The sequence below is a fragment of the Mauremys mutica genome, chromosome 9 (genome assembly GCF_020497125.1).
Source record: "Mauremys mutica isolate MM-2020 ecotype Southern chromosome 9, ASM2049712v1, whole genome shotgun sequence".
In the NCBI taxonomy this organism is placed as follows: domain Eukaryota; kingdom Metazoa; phylum Chordata; order Testudines; family Geoemydidae; genus Mauremys; species Mauremys mutica.
In genome coordinates this window covers 29,677,599-29,697,251 of record NC_059080.1, presented here as the reverse complement: position 1 = coordinate 29,697,251, position 19,653 = coordinate 29,677,599, and the positions used below count along the sequence as shown (strand labels likewise).

At 38.5% G+C, this 19,653-nt stretch overlaps 1 protein-coding gene across 4 annotated transcripts in view; it reads right to left on the bottom strand.

The window, feature by feature from the left end:
- Positions 1-19,653, bottom strand: part of DACH2 (dachshund family transcription factor 2) — a 491,181-nt gene that overhangs the window by 72,131 nt on the left and 399,397 nt on the right. For all 4 annotated transcript variants that reach the window (XM_045029325.1, XM_045029326.1, XM_045029323.1 and 1 more), the window contains 3 exons: positions 18,676-18,831; positions 13,922-14,094; positions 1,463-1,598 (listed from right to left, as the gene is read on the bottom strand). In XM_045029325.1, the coding sequence (XP_044885260.1) occupies positions 1,463-1,598; positions 13,922-14,094; positions 18,676-18,831 (465 nt within the window). The remainder of the gene's footprint in view (positions 1-1,462; positions 1,599-13,921; positions 14,095-18,675; positions 18,832-19,653) is intronic.

The following is a 19,653-nucleotide window of genomic DNA, read 5'->3' as shown; positions in this document are numbered from 1 at the left end:
ATTCCAAATCTTCAACATCTACAGCAAAGTATTAACATAAACAGCAAAAGCAAATTTGCTTAAGTTGATTACACACAGACACCAGAACAGAAGAAAAATTACCACTGGGATGAGTGCAATTTCCTATAAAATGCTCAAATTAACTAATTACAAAAGTGCTTCATAGAAATCATTTTGGGGAAAAAAACATGTTTAATAGATGAGAGGATTTAAAGAATCAGTAATTATCTATATTGCAGCTAGCTTAAGAAAGAAATACAGACAGATAGATGGTTAGCAACCCAAACTGATGGATGACATCTAAAAGACAATCCTTTTTGATGTTGAGAGAGCAATTCTTTACTTACCACATGGAAAATCAGTGAGACATGTTAAGTTTATGATTTCAAGATGCTTACTTTCTTTGTTCTTGTTTGATTAAAACATTACCTTCTCCACAATTAACTGATTATAGAATTTGAAATCACTCCAGATCAGGAGAATTGCTAAGAAATTTATGTTAATTCTTTAGACAGTGTTTAACTGGAAATAGAAAAAGTTAAAAAAAATTTATATATCCTTCTAAAACCAGCACAATATGGGCGAACATCACTATTAGACATAGAAAAATATATTGGTTCAGCATAAATTTAGGTGCTGCCTCAAAGGTTGTTTTTTTTTTTTGGCAACAATACCGTAGTTAATAATACCTAACACTGTTGGACCACAGAGGATCTCCAAGTGTATTATTATTAATAATCATTTATATAACAACGGCATCAAAAGGCCACAGTCTGGCTCAAGGCCTTATTGTGCTGGATGTTGTACAAACAGATGAAGAGACATCGCCTGCACTGGAGAGTTTTATAAGCATGAATTAATTGTCAACAATATGTAAAATGAGGAAATATTATCCTATTTTGCAAATAAGGAAACTGACATGCACAGGGATTCAGTGATTTGCCCAAGGTCAAACAAGCTGTTTGTGGGAGAGCCTGATCTTATGTTTCCCAGAACTGTGTTTCATCCACAAGGCCATCCTTCATCTAAATAATGCGCAGACCCTGATGCCTATGGTGAAAATAAAAAACTCTTATGACAATGGAAAAAGTGGGGTTTTCCTTTATTATAGTCATGATATCATTTGCTGAGTAAAATGTTCATTTAGAAGGACGCCATGAGACATGTATGTTATATCATAGTAGGGGCGATATACTGTGACACTGAGTTGATGTGTGCATGACATGTAGTCATCTGATTGGTCAGGCTTTCTGCAGTAATGAGCAAGTATGAGAAGAACAGGCAGCTTTATAGCCTGTATTCTAATGCCTCTCTAATTGTTTGAATGATAAATGACTGCTTCACAGAGTCAGTTTTACAACTAACACTGTCAATTTTCCTTTAGTATTTTTCACAGCACACTTCTCAAACCCACAGAATAGGTGTCTGAGTGAGGGGAGGCTGGGAATAATAAAGTACCAACCAATTCTATCTGGTGTGTTGTCAAGTTGGGATGGAGAGCTGGACACACTACTGCTCTGATGCGAAGAAGCATGACTCCCAGGCCTCTGACTATCTTCCAGAGATGGAGCAGGGGAAGGGCTGTCTTGAATCCTCTCCTTAAAACAAAAAACAAAATAATGGCTGTTAAACTGGGAAGTTTGCTTTCGTTTACTTTATGTAAGCATGTTAGTTCCAGAATATTAGAGAGACAAGGTGGATGAGGAAATATCTTTTATTGGAGAGCTTCTCTCTCTCACCAACAGGAGTTAGTCCAATAGAAGATATTACTTCATCCACCTTGACTCTTTAATGTACTTAAGACTTATCTAAAATAGCAAATCTCCTTTTGAAGGTAAATTAATTCAGCTCCTTTGTGAACTCACATTCAAAGACCCAGTACAGTCTTGCATACATATAATATCTGGGCACCACGTAACCACATAGGTATGACACCCTTATCAGCATGACATAGCAGCTACTGTGTGGCTTGCTGACTTTTTTTTGTTAAGATATTCAATTATTTGGAGTACTTTTTATTTTGTTACATTTTCATCTATTTTAATACAAAAATGCACATTCCTCCTCAGTACATTTCTAGTTTTATCTGTATCTATAAATGATACAGAAGAGTCAAATTTCAAATACCAAATTCAGATTAAATTGGCAATTTCAGATTCATATAAATACTAATACTAAACAATTGCAAATTCATAAAAACAATCATTGGTCTGCCTGAATAACTTTCATTAGTCCCCATTAAAGCTGTATCAGCCAGATTTCCAAAGCCATGCATGCAAAAGTGCACAACATTTCAGTGTAATGACAAAATTTCTCTAAAACTCTAAAAATGTGCTCTAAAACTCACAGGAGGAATCAAATTGCCTTGAATATTGGTGTGCCACATCAGGACTTGGGGTTGACTTTCTGATGCAAATTCACCTGGCCAAAAGGTTCCCAAAAGAACCCCCCTCCCCCACAAAGACCTGCTTTTAATTTTTAAAGGGCTCTAAAATTCACATGTATCTGGAGATTGTCCTGAAAATAAAGAGTTATGGTAAAACTAATTTAACACTGCACATTCTGATTTTTCAGAGGTTTAAGTTTAATAGATCAGAGGATTTGCCAGCTCTAGGCAACGTTAACTCTGCATTAACATTTTTTAGAAGTAAATATAAGAATGTGCTTGCAAAACCTAACATATGCATGTGCACGTTTGCACACAAAACTTCTAAAATGTGGCCCCCAGTTCAAATATACCTGATACTTTGGGTAGAGAAAAAGAAGTAAAACAAAAAATGGCAAAATTTTCCAAAATTTTACCCATAATGAAATTCTCCCACTTTGTCCACCTGTAATAACAACGTTGTATGCATTGTTTTTTTTTTCCTAGAGCTTTCACAGTTATAGCTGTAACACACATTTTCATCAGTTGTCCCCTCCCACCTACTCCCACATCCTATAACCAATGAAAATCCACTAAAAAGCACATATTACAGGCGGAGACTACTTTTTCTGAGTCTTTTTCTCTGTGGCTCCTTCTAAGAGGTAGACTGCCTATAACACTTCAGAGGTAGTACTGAAGGGAGAGTCCCTGGCAGTATGGTTGCGATGGAGCCATGCTACGAGGAAGGTGGATAGGATTACGGAGCTCCTGAATTTGTGGACAGTCCTGGCCTCTGGCAGCTCCCTGATATCCATGTGTTCCGGAAGCTGAATTCTTTGCCTCTCCTGCGAGAAGGAGAAATTCCCCACCACTCCACAGTATAATCTGGGGAAGCTCTGAGGATAACTTTTCAGCTTTCCACCCTTTCTGGTCATTCCCAAAGATTTTTCAGTGAAATGGTGTGATCTGGCCCCTTCTGACCATGTGCTAAGAAGCTCAACAGTGACTGAATTCCCCCTCTTCCCTGCCCCCCGAGGTTGGGGTAGAGAACATGACAAATCAATAAAATGCCTTTAGAAGCAGATCTGTAGATTCTAAGTCTCTCCATTACTAATGATTAACTTAATAGTTTATGTTCATTATCTGCTGCTGTAACTCCTTAATACCAATGGCAGTCTGGTTAGTGTGTTCAAAATATTCTGTTACCCATTAAAACCACATCTCCAAAATACACTCAACTTTATATTTAGGGATACATTGTAGCATGATGCACAGGGAATTAAGGAGCATCTCCTCTTAACAATAATGGGTGGTGTTTGTCTATTCCAGTCACACCACACTGAAAATGTAGCCTTGAATGTGTTTTTAATAGGATAGTTATTATACATTAAATAACAACTGAGCTTCCGAATCATGTAACAGATGCATATCTATTACATAGCTGTTAATTCTCAATGGATATGTTTTCACTAATTATCTGTTATTTAATGAACATATAATAACTAATAAAACCTAAAGAGAGACTTTTAATTGCAATAGTCTTGGTATGCTAATTAAAGATGTTTATTAAGTTTTAATAGATATGAATCTATTATGGGGATGTCAAACCTCAGCAGCTTTAAGTTTTGAAAAAAATCAATTGTTTTCAGCAAGTAATATCCAACCATTCCAAATCTTACAGCAAATCAGTACAATGTCAAAGCTATTGGCCCACTGGCTTTCCCCCCTCTATGCTCTGAAATGTCCTGCAAAGGAATTGGAAATTAGTGGCTGCTGAGGAGCCTTCATGCCCTGGCTTCCTGGCTTGAAATTCCCTCTGTTGTGTCACATTAGAAGGCTTCCATCCACCCCCCTAGAGGTATCTTTACTAATCAATGAATTTTACACATACAGGCCTGATCTCGTTGGTTCTCTGTGCATGGACCTTCTATTAAATTTGATCAAGTAGCAGCTTTAGATGGGACCCAGGTGAACAAAATTGTGACTTTATCTTTAATTGTTTCCTTTTATTTGTAATGGCTTACTTGACATTAGTCACATCTTGTGTACCTAAAAGGGTCTCTACCGTTGTTTCAACTCAGAATGTTCAAATGATAATTTGCCACAAAAATACGTAATGTACCTATAACAAACATGGGAACAGCCAATGAAAGAGTTTGCCAACTGCTCTACAGAAAAGATCTGAACTAACCAAATTATTGGACATTAACACTCAGAAATCACATATACAGCAGTATATGCCATCCTTAAATGAAAATTATTTGAGTAATTCAGAAGTTGATGATTTGGAAAAACAGAGGATTCCAGCTCTCTCTGATAACTGCATTTTCTCATTGTCTGGCCATCATCCTTTCCTTAATCATTTGCAAATAATCCCAAACCAGGTCCTGACCAGGTCAGTTCTCCGCTGTTCCATGTATAAGAGCCCCAAGCCCCCTTCCTCAAGTCCTTTAAAAGGGACTAGGAAAAGGAGGGGGGTTGGATCCCCACTGTACAGGATGTAGGAGTCTGAAACTCCCTTTACTGCTTTAGTATGGGATGGATTCCTTTACAGTCTTTTGCAATCCATTTCATCCAATAACTGTATTCCTTCCATAATGAGTGCCTGCACTGGACATCTGCCACAAATTTTACACATTAAATTGCAACAATATAATCTAACCTCCTACTCCACACCACACGGTCCCACAGATCCTGTGGGGAAGGTGGAAAAAAACACCCAATCTAGGAGTAGGGGAAAACTCCTTCCCAACCCCCAACAAAAAGGACAACTAGCACAATTCCCCCAGCGGGTTAGGAGGGAACTTGGTCCTTTTGTTCGTGGGTGGGTGGGTGGGTGAGTGAGTGAGAGCTGTCAGCCCGATGCAGGTAAAAGAGGGCCTCCCTTGAGCTGCATGGCATATAAATACCATGCCCTTGCTTCTCGCCAGCAGGAAGGACAGTGCAGGGACCTTCTCCTGACTTTCCCCAACTGCTTCCTGCCCTTCCCTGTAAACTTTCCCCCTTCTCTCCATCTGTTGTAAGGAAGCCCGTAAAGGGCAGTGCCACTTTTCTTCCAGCTAGTGGGACAAAGAGCCCCCACCCTGCTTCATGAAAGTTGCAGCGCCTACGTTGTCTCCCACTATAAAGCGATCTATTTAAAATAATCTGCCTTATAACTCATACTATGTTGGATTTACAATGTTCAGATAGGAATAAATGTGTCAAATAATAATGTCACGCTTAATTACACAGTGAATCATTTTATGAAAGAATTTGTTGATTATGTCATCTAACATCTTACTGCCTAGTAGAATTAACATATACCGGGAAGATACAGTTTTCCCTGTAGACAACAGAAGAGCTGGAATTTTTTCTACATCATATATACTATAAATGAGGATAGAATATTATCACCTGAGCCTAGATATTGATTGAAAAATGGTCTATTTCTAAGTGTTTGTTTGGAAATGTATGAGTTCCTCCTACCATAATGAATAGCGCTATGAACAGTTTCTTCTTTGCAAGTAAACAGATCCATTTTTCAGTCCTGTAATCAGTATGCATCTATTTAGCTACTTAACAGCAATGTGCTCTGGTTCATTAGGCAGCTACTGTTGTGTCTCAGCCTAGTTAAAATTTCACAGCAAGTTAATCTATTTTATTACAAATGAGAACACAAGTGATAATGTCCTCACCATTTTCTAAACACAGGGTTAACAGTATTTGTAACAAATCAAAGAGGGAATTTAAATGGGAAAATTGCAAATCTAAAATCTTAATATTTTTTACACAATTATGACTTCATTTTATGTCATTTATGAATTTTACAACCCTGTTACTGTTCATATGTTTTATTTTTTTCTATTAAAAATAGCTGTAGTTTCACTAAAGGCTGCAGTCCAGCCTGCTTCTGCAGTTGTTATATTTATAGTATCAGAAGAATATTACTTCTAAAATAATGCCATATTTCCTAAGTTCAACTTGTTTTCACATTTTGCAAAATTCATAAACCAGGTTATAATGTACTGAATTAGAGAGATAATTTACAGATTTGGAAATTTTGATGAAAGAATTAAAACGTGTCTGAAGATCTCATCTATTTATCTATCTACAATACCTACTTTATATATCTTGTCTTTTTCTTCTCTTAACAGAGCTGTACCATAAATTCTCAAAAAAAGACTTTTGCAGTATTAAATCCTTTTGAAGGACGATATATTTCTGTCTTACTAAAGGAGAGCGACTTGCTTTGGCTCAGAAAATGTAGCTACTAAGCTTGACATAGTTACTTTTAGTTATGATTTAGGTTAATGGCACTAAAGTCATCAGCTCTTCCAATTTTCAGGAACATCCTTGCTTTCACCTCAGTATCCCTTTTGCATCCCTTGTGAGGTGCTATTCCATACAAGAAATGTGAAGCACTAACATAACAGTTACATCCACAATAATTGTATTAGAAGTACATATGAACGGCTTACCAATTTTTGACATAATCACCTTAACTTTAATTCCTTATCGCTAATATTTTATATGTCAAGAACTTTAGAAGAGCTATGCTGTTGGATTTACCTTTTTATTTTTATTTATTTTCAGTTCCAATGTAGCTGTAATTACTCTTCCAAATGTTAATCTATTAATGAGCTCCTAAAGGATTTAATGGCATTTCATTGCTGACAAGCAGGTTTTGGACATTTGTCTGAATGCTGGATATTTTATTCATACATTTGTCTTGATATTTCATATTTAATTGATGTGCTCCTTCTGTACTCTACAGGGCTCTATAATGGCAAGACATCTTGGAACTTAACAAACTTTGCTAATGAAAATGGGGGCAGGGAAAACTGTGGTGGGCTGTTGTTGGTTTTAAGTTCCAGATAAATATTTGCCACTAATCTGAGAATAAACTTGGAGCTGCTGAACTTATTGGAAGAACCATAATTCGTAGGTCCTTGAAGAATAACCTTTTTACTTATTTGTGCACTAGTCCCAATTAGAGTTTCTACAGTATCATATTTGCCTTCCTCAAGGCCAGCTTAACCGTCATTCAGACTCTCAAAATAGTTCAGGAGAAATTCACCCCAAACATCCACAATCACCAAGTAAATGGGCTTTGTGTGTCAAACCACATAGAGGGTGAAGTTGCAGAACCCGTATGCAGGACATAGGACAGCTCAGAAGTTCATTCTGTGGCTACTATAATAGCATCAGGACTGAAATAGGGGCAACAAATCCTGCAACCACTTCCCCACCCTCAAATGTCTCTTCAAAAGTGGTATATGCAATGCAGAGATATGAAGGAGTGGGGGTGGAGAGTCAGCTTGGATGCCTGCTCAATAGCTACTCACCTCTTGTACAGATCTGACAGTTTTTCTACTTTGAAGGCCTACCATTGCCTTTACATTCCTGGCTGAATTTCACCCAAAATTAAAATAGGAAATATACAAACACTACTGTTTTAGTTACCAAATAATATAATTGTTATCATTTGATAACAGCTAATATCAGGATTCATATTTCTTTTCCAGTTGGACCTTAATTTAGCATTATGATTATTTTAGTTTCTATTAAAAATGTTTAATACTTGTTCTAAAGTTTATGGTCCTAAACTAACGCATTATAGATGGAAGTAAAGCATAACATGCATTTCTACATTTACAACACAGATAATAATTCTGGCTCAGTCTAAAGCAGAAATCATGTCAGATCAATGTACAGCTGGACTGCAAACCAATCCCTTAGAGAGATGATAGCTCAGGAGAAACCTCTGGACTTGTGTTCCTTGGGTAAGTAGACACCAGGCTCAAAACTCGGAAGACCTTGATATGGGTGAGGGGAATAGGCAAAGAGATAAGCAGACTCAGTATCTCCCCTGGTCTCCAGAGCTAGAGTTGTGAGGAGTGCAATTCATACAAGAACTGGAGATCACATTTTAAATAAGGAAAAAGAATGACTGAGATGTGGCTGGATGCCTGCCAAAGAGTCAGCTGGATCCAACTATCTTCTGCTCCGACTCTTATCTGAAATGAACTCACATACAATATACTTATTCCATGTACAGTGCAGTCATATTTTTAATTGTGTGCACCAAACATTTTAGTAGTAGACAACTAGTATTTATTTTCCTACTGGATTTAAGAAATCACAAAAAAAACCCTCTTCTCTGTTTACTAATTTTTAATACCAGATGTTCACTTGCTAATTCCACCGTCTTGTGACTATTTCCTATCAATTCATTAATTGCCAGCTGCTCAGCCAAAAAAAAACCCCCCAAAAAAACCCCCACTGCTAATCAGATGGTATTGGTAAACAGCCAAACAAGAGCTTCCCACTTTGGTGTTTCTTAAATTAGTAATCAGAGGGAAAACTATGGCAGCTTTCACCTGTTTATTACAAAGTTGCCATTAAATTTGTTTATCAGTATTGTCAATGCGCAAAAGAGTAAAACTGAGTAATAATGGACTGGCTGTTGTGCAGGTGAATCATCATACATATCCTTGGTCCTTTGAATTCTGCCATGTCCAGTACTATAACTGAATGAAGAAAGGACACTCCCAGGCCTAATGATGTTATAGCTATATTATAGTTATGTAATAACTATATTAGCTAGTAACTTCAAATACTAATGGCTGAGCCAATGCTTAAAGGATCTGAGCCAGAACTAAAGGCTATGTGTTTGGCCTAACAATATTACCATGCTAACTCTGGGGGAAAAAGCAATTGTGTTTTCAATTTATAACGTCTTTTCCACCTTCAGAATCAACACGAGCATTCACGGGTTCCCCTTTATGGTGGAAACATGCAGTTCCCAATGTTAATAAACAATACATACTTGATGTTGGGAAAAGGCATATGAGAGATAAAATAATAGTTTAAATGAAATGAGGCTAAATAAGATTATAGACACCTGAGTATGTCCAAACATTGCAGTACCTGCATGGCAATGGATAAAAAGATATATGCCTGCACATTCTCTGCTTTCTTGCAATGGACTCAGCTGTTCAAATTAGCCACAAAAAATGTTATCTCAAATTACTTTCTCTGTTGTATGCTCTTTCCCTGACATTCCAGCAATCATTTCATCTAGAAGTTGGCAACAATGAATTAATTCAATAAGATGGAAAAGTATAAAAATAAATGTGATTAAAAGTTATAATTTTTATAAATTTAGATTTAAAAAGTTGAACTTTATTCTGAAAGTATTTCAAAATGTTGGGTGGGCATAGAGAGGAAAAAGTAAACATGTATTAATCCTTAAAATATATCTGTGTTTTTGTATTTTGGGGATCTGGTTTTGAGAATTCTGAGGTTGGGAGATTTTTTTCTCTCTATCAGATAAATACTGGTATAAGAGTTATACAGCACACAGAAAACAGCACCGCCCAGTAATGATTGCATAGCCCATCTTTTTTCTCATTAGGGAATTTCAAATTTATGTTATACATCCTTTACAACTGCTTTGGGTTAAATTCTCCATGCCGAGTGTCCGCCCGAGGATGAATGAGCAAATAAGTTAGGTTAGGGGGTGGAGAGGGTGGGAGAGAATTTCAGATAAAATAGTGGAGCCATTTCTGAGAATGAGATTAGGGAAAATATGATGTTTGCCCATGTTAAAAAATTCTTACAACAGTTTTGCTGAGAAGCAATATTGTCTCTGTGTGTATTGACACAGAGGCAGAAGGATCTATAATCACTGGACCACACCCCCTTCCAGTACCTGGTGTTGAACACAGTAGTCTTGAGTCTCTACAATCCTCCACCATCGTCAAACAGGGAGGGTTGGTTAAAGCAATCGGGGGGGGGGGGAAGGAACAGGAGCAGGGGAAGAAAGGGACAGGAGTTGGATGGGCAGGAGAAGGATGGTAGCAGGAGAGGGGAGAGGGACAGGAACGGAGGAGAGGTTGGATGGGGTAGAAGGAGATAGAGAGAGGTTAGGGCAGAGCAGAATGGTCTTTAATCACTAGAGCACACTCCCCTACAGAAACTGGAATTGAACCAATTACTCCTGAATCTAAACATTCTTTTGCTGTCTTGTAAACAACAGTGAAACCCACTGGTTTTTGTGTCTCCACCCTGCTCTAGTGGCAGGTCCACATATAAGACACCAGACTTCTACCGCCACCAGTTACTGTGTTGGCTCAAACAACAGAGGACTGTGCTGAGGATCTAAAGATCCCAGCCCTATTGATGTGGAGTCAATATGATTCCAGATGATGGCATTTTGTTTTGTCAATATTTAAGTTTTTTAAAACATAGGAAATTGCATTAAAACCCCTACATGAAAAGAACATTATGAAGGTTGTAAAGTAAAGCAATCAAAAGCAATCTTCATTCTGCCACTTTGTGTACATGCATTATGATAGAGTCTTCAATTACATGATCACAGTACCCTTCTGGCCATAAAAGCCATTAAGCAATTTCTGGATAAGCAGGCTCCTAGTTTACCTAGTGAGGTAGGAGGAAAAACAGTTTCTATGATGATATCTATACAGAATTTAGGACCAGATTTCCTCCCCCTGTTCTGGCTTCTTTGTGCTGCATAAGCAGAGGAGCCAGAATCCGGCTGCAGCTGCCCACTGAGAATTGTAGCTCGACTGATGTAAATACAGAGGAGCTAGATCCCACATCTACACTAGTGTAAAGTATATGTCAGGGGTTTGCAGGCCACGATTCTGCTCTGCCAAAGTCGCCGTTTGAGTATGTTGCTCTGAGACCATAGCGAGTTGGAGTAAGTTAGGGCCCAAGGTTGCTTTAACTTACAGCAGGGCTAGCAGTGGAGTAGCTGGAGCTTGACAAACAGGGAGCTACGACTGGCTCCCTGATGGGCTTCTTCCTAGTTCTCCTGTGCTCAGTGGATCTTGGTGCAGAAAAGAACTGGATCCTTACAGTTAATTTTTGTAGCCTATCTGAGCTTGGGTTGTATAAACTGGGGGGCTGACGGCCTATTCTGATTTGGCGACACCACTGGAGCATCCAGACCTCATTGCTGGATATAGGTGGAGGGCACCCTGCAACCCTGCAGGCCTGATTTCACCCATGGGAATGATTAGGATGAAGACCCTGGTCTGGGCAAAATCTGTTATCAGTAAGGTTCAGAAATCTTTAACACAGACATCGAGTTGTATGCTCACTGTGTTGTAGCACTCAATGAGTGGCACTTGGCTTCCATTTATATACTGTGAAGGCTCAGCTCCCTTTGCACCCAATATCATTTTAATGGACATGAAAAGCTTTAGCCATATTTTGAGCATTCTATTTAATATGTATTCTCAGCATAAACCTTAACGACTCCTTTATGTGTACTATATGCTGTGAATGCATATTAATAGCCATACGTATTTGCATATTATGGATCCATTGTATAATAAAAATCTTACTGAAAAGTACTTATAGCCTTGGTGTAGAACTGCTCCATAAAATTCAGAAGAAAAAAAGTTTTAGTTTATGTATAAAGGACCTATTCAATCATATGGTCTAGAGATCTGAAAATTAAGTCAATGAATAGAATTTTTTTTAAGTTACAGACAGGCCAAAACAGTATTGGATCACAGCATACTACTTCCTTTATTTTGTACTCTTGTAACTTAACTGAAGAGATAGTTCTGAAAATTTTTAGCCAAGTTTCAGTTGGAGCAAGTTTCTACAGCTGAGCTGTAAATCCCTGAAAGTAGGGATTTATAATGGAAGACACTGATAGACCCTTAACTACAGCAGCGTTAGCAGGTGCCACTGTAATCACATTAGATTATATTATAGATGGCAAAGAAGGCTTTGTGAGTCTGGCCATTGTGACTGCCTAATTTATAGTGTTCCTGTCAAGAAGAAATCAAATTTCATAGTTATGACATTTCTTTCTGGAGCATTAAATGTTAACTTTGCTGATCATGCACATTTTGGTAGGACAGCTTATTTCTAAATGGCAGATATGATATAAAAAGCATGATGACTTCATTCAAATCCCTTTTAAAGCAGCCCATTCACAAACTATTAGGAAATGGGCTAAATGGTATTTTAGATGTCTAATTATGGAATTAGGTAAACAGTATCTTCAATTCAATTTTACATTTTAAGTAGCCATATCATGTCATAATTATGATATATCTAAAAACATGGTCAGTTTTACGCTCTCGTATTACATGGATTTTAAGAGTATCAAGCTGGTGTGATATAACAACAGAATAATGAATGACAAAAAACAATACTTTGCTTGTATATAGTTAATTTAATCTGAGAATCCCATTGCACTTTACAGTCATTCAGGACCAGACTGTGGTGCACGAAGCAAGGACAGAACACAGGGAGTCTTTCATCTTCCCTTGAACACTTACACAAGGGACAGCCACAGTCTTAGTCATTGTGCCGTCAGAACACAAAGGGGAGGAAGGCATCACTAAACACCCCCAAACAGACCAACATAGCAAAGGATGCATGCTGTATCCTGTGAAAGGCTGTGGCAATGGCCGCTCATTGCATATTCCCCTACGCCAGACAGGAGTAATTCTGGCTAGAATGCCTCCAGGACCTACTGCTGCTTCAGAGGTATTACACCCCCCATCCCACTGGTGGTAAGGGAAGCTGTGTGCCAACTTCCCCTTCTATAAAATGGGGATAATATTGAGAGATTCCATTCAGGAAGTCAGTAGAAGAGCCAGGAATAAAAATCAGAACCCCTGATTGCCAAAATGGAAGCATTTAACACCTACTTTGTGCAAGTGAAAATGACTACACAAGAGGCAAAGCAACAGAGAATTAGGACCTAATAATCCTAACATTTAAAATAATATTTTAACACACACACACACACAGACAAAAAATGGGAATATAATTACCCCATAATAGTGCTAAATTTCTAAACTTTTAAAAAAAAATTTAAAATTGCTAGAGAAACACACATGCTCAAATATTAAAACTGACAAAAAGCCCTTTTTATTTTTTGTGCAAATAAAAAGGTGATAGAAACCATTTTTCTGAAATTTTACAAAAAACTTCCACATTGTAGCTACCTGCTCTTCCATATAATCCGTCAGTCTTGATCCTTCACACTCCCATTTCTAATCTCTTTCCTCTGAGAATTTAATCCATGACCGGACTTGCTCTTTCAAGGTGGTTACCAAATTTTCCAATAGCCTACTTTCAAGAGTCTTTATCAAAAGTCTTTTGAACGTCTAAGTACATTTTATCCATCATTTAAAGAAGCAGGAGTCCTATCTCGTATTATAGTAATTAAAGTCCTTTTAATGATTTTCTAAACTTTTTCTCAGATACTGAAGTAAGGCTCGCTGCACTAGAATTCCTGGGATCACCTGTAGCACTTGCCTTTAAAATCCATGTTAGTATCTGTTTTTAATAATATTACATACTTGCATCAGTAGCAAAGCTGCTTTTTCTTTATTTGCTTAGTGATTGTTGTTATTAATATTTATTGATACTGCAATAGCACCCAGAAACTCCCGCCAGGAACCTGGACTCATTGTGCTAGCTGCTGTACAAACACATAGCTGCTCACTTACGTTCCCAAGGAATCAGTATAATGCCAATGGGAGTGTGTTTTTTATCCATAAATCATTGTTTTCTTACCTTAATAACAGAGGCCCCTGCTCTGGAAAGAGGACTATGCATCTGGGCTGCAGCAGCCATGTTGGCGATAGTATTGAGGTGGTTCATCTGATTCATTGCCATTGCAACTGAAGCAGGAGGTAGGCTGACTGGGAGGAGAGGATGGGGCATCATCATAAATGGCAGATCTATCCCTAAAAGAGATGGTGGGCATGATGGTTGGTTAGTCCCTCATTTCATAATCCAACACTTTAGTTCAAGAGCGTAGCTATCATACTACAGAAAGAGTAATTAGTCTAGGTTGTCATTATTATGAGTTTGAAATTTATATAACTAATACGACATTGCCATTTAAAATAATTAAGAAGTCAGAGAGAATGCCTCATGCTAATGGTATTTGCATTCCATAAGAGGACTATATGTACTGCATTAATGAAAGACAAATCTAGCTGTAAATAAACAGGCAATACTAACAAAACAGGTATGCCACAATCTGCAAGCTCAATGACCCCTTTAATCAGCACTGTAAAAATCCATGGGACATGCAGAAATTCTTACAATTATATTAAAAGAGATCAAGGGGTAAGTTAATTAATGTACCGTATATACTCGTTCATTAGTCCATTCGTTTATAAGCCAGCCCCTCAAGATGGTTACGTAAAAATAGCAAAAACTGTCCTTTCATAAGCTAACCCTATAGTTCAGGGGTTGGCAAACTTTGGCTCCTGGCCTCTTAGGGTAAGCCACTAGCGGGCCTGCACATTTTGTTTACCTGGAGTGTTCACAGGCATGGAGCCTCTCAGCTCCCAGTGTCCGCGGTTTGCCTTCTCAGCCAATGGGAGCTGTGGGAAGTGGCACGCCTGTTCCCACAGCTCCCATTGGCTGGGAATGGTGAACCGCAGCCACAGGGAGCTGAGGGACTCCATGCCTGCAGACACTCCAGGTAAACAAAATTACAATGTATTAGATATTCATCCAATTATTCCACAGAGTTTAAAATCATCAAATTTTGGTGTAGACCCGTTTATAAGCCGACCTCCAATCTTTGATGCATCACTTTTTTACCAAAAATATTTGGCTTATGAACGAGTATATACGGTAGTCTATTCTGTCATCAGTGTATACAGTTAACTCCCATTAACATTATTGAGTATTACACATATGCAGCAATTTGAGACCAGATTTTGAGATGTTATTAAATACGATTATACCAGTAAGGACTGAATGAATACAAGATGGTAGCTAAGTTTGTGAATTGAGATGTGCAGTTCCAGTTTAAGACAAAAAATATTTCCACCTAAGGCTAGGGACCTAATTCTCATTTACACTGAAGCCATTTCACACTGCTATGGCAGTATAAAGGGGCCTGGAAAAGGAGTGAATTACATGTACGTCCACGTTAAAGCTCTTTGACACTGCCAGAGTGGTGTAAAGTAGTCCTGGTGTAAATGAGAATCAGATTTCAATACCATATGTTCCCTTAACACAGTGATTCTCAAACTATTGTACTGGTGACCCCTGACACATAGCAAGCCTTTGAGTATGACCCCACCCCCTTATAAATTAAAAATACTTGTTTATATATTTAACACCATTATAAATGCTGGAGGCAAAGTGGGGTTTGGGGTGGAGGCTGACAGCTTGCGACCCCCCATGTAAAACCTTGCGACCCCCTTGTGGGGTCCCGACCCCCAGTTTGAGAACCCCTGCCTTAACATGTATATATACTGCACCACTTGTCTTACAATAGATCATATAGTTTTCAGTGATGATCACAACACTTAGGTGGCTCAAACAGACTAAACTACTGAGAAGCCTTTTTAATTGCTCTGACTTTGAGTAACACCTAATTCTTAAGGCTTCTCAGGAGAGACTTCCTGATCCCATTTACCTATGAGTATGAACCAAATTTCTCAACACAAACAGGACCAAATTCTGCCACTATACAGAGTCAAAATGGCTCAATAATTTCTGCAAAGGGAATTTAGGCAGATTAGAAATGATCATCACTAACCTCTGGCAAAATATGGAAATAACATAATTGTACAGCCTGTCATAATTGTAAACTATGTGCCTGTCATAATTGTAAACTATGTGCCTATTTCTATATGCCTATTTATCGTAGATATTTCTCTGAGTTTATTACCGTCATTATCATATTACAGGGTAAATCATTGTTTTCCTATCTTATATTCCTACAGTAAAAGTGCCATGAGCTGATCTTGCTTACATAATTTCTTTCATTCAAAACACAATTTTTTGGTCCACCAGACACCAGAAACACCCACAAAACCCACCATCTGCCCACAAAGGGCAGAAACATCTGAAAACTGAACACCCTTACTACCCCTGGTCAGCCATAGGCCAAACACTATTATATCCATTCACTGTGGTGTGTTACGCTTCACATTACTTTGTTTATGAGATGGTCCATGCCATTGTTTATCAAGATAGTAACAAGACGGAGTCCATGGACATCTCCATTTACTTCAAACCATACTGACAATCCCCTTCAGTGCTTATATACACAAGCTTTTGTTCCCTTGTATATCTCCCATAGCAGCCTAATAATCTTTCCTCATACTCCATAGAGTTCCAAAACTCCCAGACACCATCTGTCCACTTTGAGTTGTATGTCTACTTAAAGTCCAATTGACATGCAAACTAAATGCAAACTACAAACAGAATATAACAGCACATCACCAGTTTTAAGACACAATCCGTCAAGCATTTCTGAGGACTATAAAGGAAATACATCTTACACTTGCAAATCATCAGACATAATGTCTGATATTCAATAAATCTCTTAATAGCCTTTAGACAACTACTTAGAATGAAAAATACTGAATAATATCTTGAAAGATTACCAAAACAGGGAAGACCACAATTGCCTCATATGTAAAACATGTGCAGATACTGAATTATGTAAGTGCATATTCCACAGATAAGGAACATAAAATTAAAGAATCATCTACAGTACGTAAGAGGCCTGCAGTCTGCTCTACTTAATCAGATGACAGACCCTAACTGTGCGTGAAAGGGGACAAGCACCTATAGTAAGAAACATTTAAATGGTCTTGGCTTCTCCACCAAATTCAGTGACACTACATAGATAGCGATCACGGTATTTTGTCCTAAAAATAAGGCATTTCTGATTAATAAGATATTTCATACACTTGTGAAAAGTAACTCCTTGAAATCAATTTGTAAAACTCTCAGAACAAAGATACATACATGAACAATGAGGATTTTTCAAACTTTAGCAGTGTTTCCATTCCCTCATCCCACTGTAATCTTTTATCCAATTATCATGTCCCACCTCTTCCTTTAACACTGATTCTATTTTCATTTTGGCCTGGACGATAAATTCTTTATTTACAAAACACCACAAAAGCTTTGGGGCCAATTTTTTTGCTGGAGCAACTCGATCAACCTCAGTAAAGTTATAGAAGTAGAGAACTTGACCTTTTTAGACTCCAAGATTTGGAGAGGATTTTTACAGTACCTAATCCCGGAAACAGGAGAGATCTTAGAAAAAGAGCAAAATTCACCAACACCATTTGGGTACACATTTACCAAAATGAATGCTAGTTACCTTTATATAAATGCCTTCATATAGAAAACTTGCTACTGTTTGTGATGCAGAGCTCTTAATAGAGCTCATTAAGTTTCAGGAAAACGTGTATTGATTTGAAAACAATGAAACTAGGATATATAAAAAGTAATTGATTGTATGAAATAAGACAAGCTTTATTTTTTTAAGGCGTTAGAGTTAGCAATAAAAGAAAGCCATTCAATTCATTAGTAAAACTATTATGATAGTGTGTCTAAACAGTGAATTAATCTTGAAGTGATATTTATAGCTTGGTCATTTATTTCACAGTCTGATATACCTACATGAATGTTAAATCAAATCATTAGCTGCACTGTGACATAGTATAAATGCAAAAGACTTAGTTAGGCAGGCCTAACATCAAACCTCACTAACTGGGGTGTGTAAATGGTAACTATTGGAGTGGTGCAGGAAGAAGGAACTCAGGCACCTGCTGATTACTCCTCCCGCTCTGAGGGGAGGCATGTGATGGTTCTAACAGTGTATGCTCTGACCTGTCCCAGCCATTCCTGCTATCACTGGATGACTAGGGTTATGTCAGACTGACTGACTGGCACCCTCCTTGAAGAGGTAGGGAGAGGAAGGAGTTGTTTCTACCCACTGCAGGCTCGCTGCTGTTTTGGCTTTGTTCTAGTCCCACTCATTCCCACCTTTATATGATATGCTGGATCTTGTAGGATGCTGTGGACTATGCTTATTGCAAAATCATATTTGGTGTCTGGAAGAGATTTTTCCCATTTGGCAAACTAGCAAATTACTGTGTGGGTTTTTTCACCTTCCAATCAGCATCCTGGAGCTCTGTTTTAGAGATTTACATTACATCTGTCGCAAGTTTGATATAGGCTGGGCAATATCCATCATCCTCAGGTTTGTAGAAACCAGGGCTATTCTGCAATGGAATGGCTCTGCCAGTTAGTTCGGGGAGTAGTTCCTCATTGGTTAATAGTTTAATCAAGTTGCAGCCTCTGCATTTACTGACACGTGTGTGTGTGTGTGTGTGTGCGCGCGCACTAAATTCTTCCAGCACATTATGTTATCACATGCTATTTATTAGTTACCAACTTCTTGTATATCTTTCCTTCTTTACAGACAAACAGTATAAGACTGAAGGTGTCTGTATCTTAGAGTGTCTTCTTACTATTTATAAGGACAGTAAACGTACTGTTGGTGAGCAGGTGATTTTGCTGGAGAGGACTGAGGGGATGTGCACTCCCAAGGCTGGATTGCCCTGATAGCGTGGCGTGACCAACACCATGCTGTGATCCTGTTGTAATAGGAGACTGAAGTTTCTCTTTATCCCAGGAGGATTCACTCCCACCTGCAAAACAGTGTACAAAGATATTGTAAATACCATATTCTTCCCTTGAAGAGATTTTGCTAGATTTACTGCAGACTTTTTATTATCTTAAATTACTCAATTTTTGTTTTGGAATGCATCATAGTTTATTGATTACTCAGAACCAAAAAGACACGTAGGTGCTGCACCTGAAATAAATGAATAATGTAATAATCGTCAACCAGGCCAAATAACCTAACTAGAACACCATGTACCCCTTCCGGAAACAGAGAAAGCTAGATGTTTAAGGATAAAATGACCCAAGCAGGAAGGACTCACAATTAGTTGTGATAACAACTAAACAGGGACTCTTCTTTTGTAATCGACACACAGGACCTCACCATCAGGGGTGGCTCTAGCCATTTTGCCGCCCCAAGCACGGCGGCACGTCGCGGGGGGTGCTTTGCCAGTCGCCGGTCCCGCGGCTCTGGTGGACCTCCCACAGACGTGCCTGCAGATGCTCCACCGGAGCCGCAGGACCATCGGACCCTCTGCAGGCACGTCTGCGGGAGGTTCACTGGAGCCGCCTGCCGCCCTCCCGGCGACCGGCAGAGCGCCCCCCGCGGCATGCTGCCCGAAGCACGCGCTTGGCGTGCTGGGGCCTGGAGCCGCCCCTGCTCACCATTGGCAATACCTAGTGGAAGTTTTTTTCAAGGAGTTGCTAAATAATAAAATAATAAAAATTAATAATACCAGCTAGCACTAATATAGCAATAGATGGGGAAACATGTACAGAGAATTTAAATGATTTGCCTAGGGCCACCGAATGGGTCAATTTTAGCATCAGGATTAGAATTTAGTAGC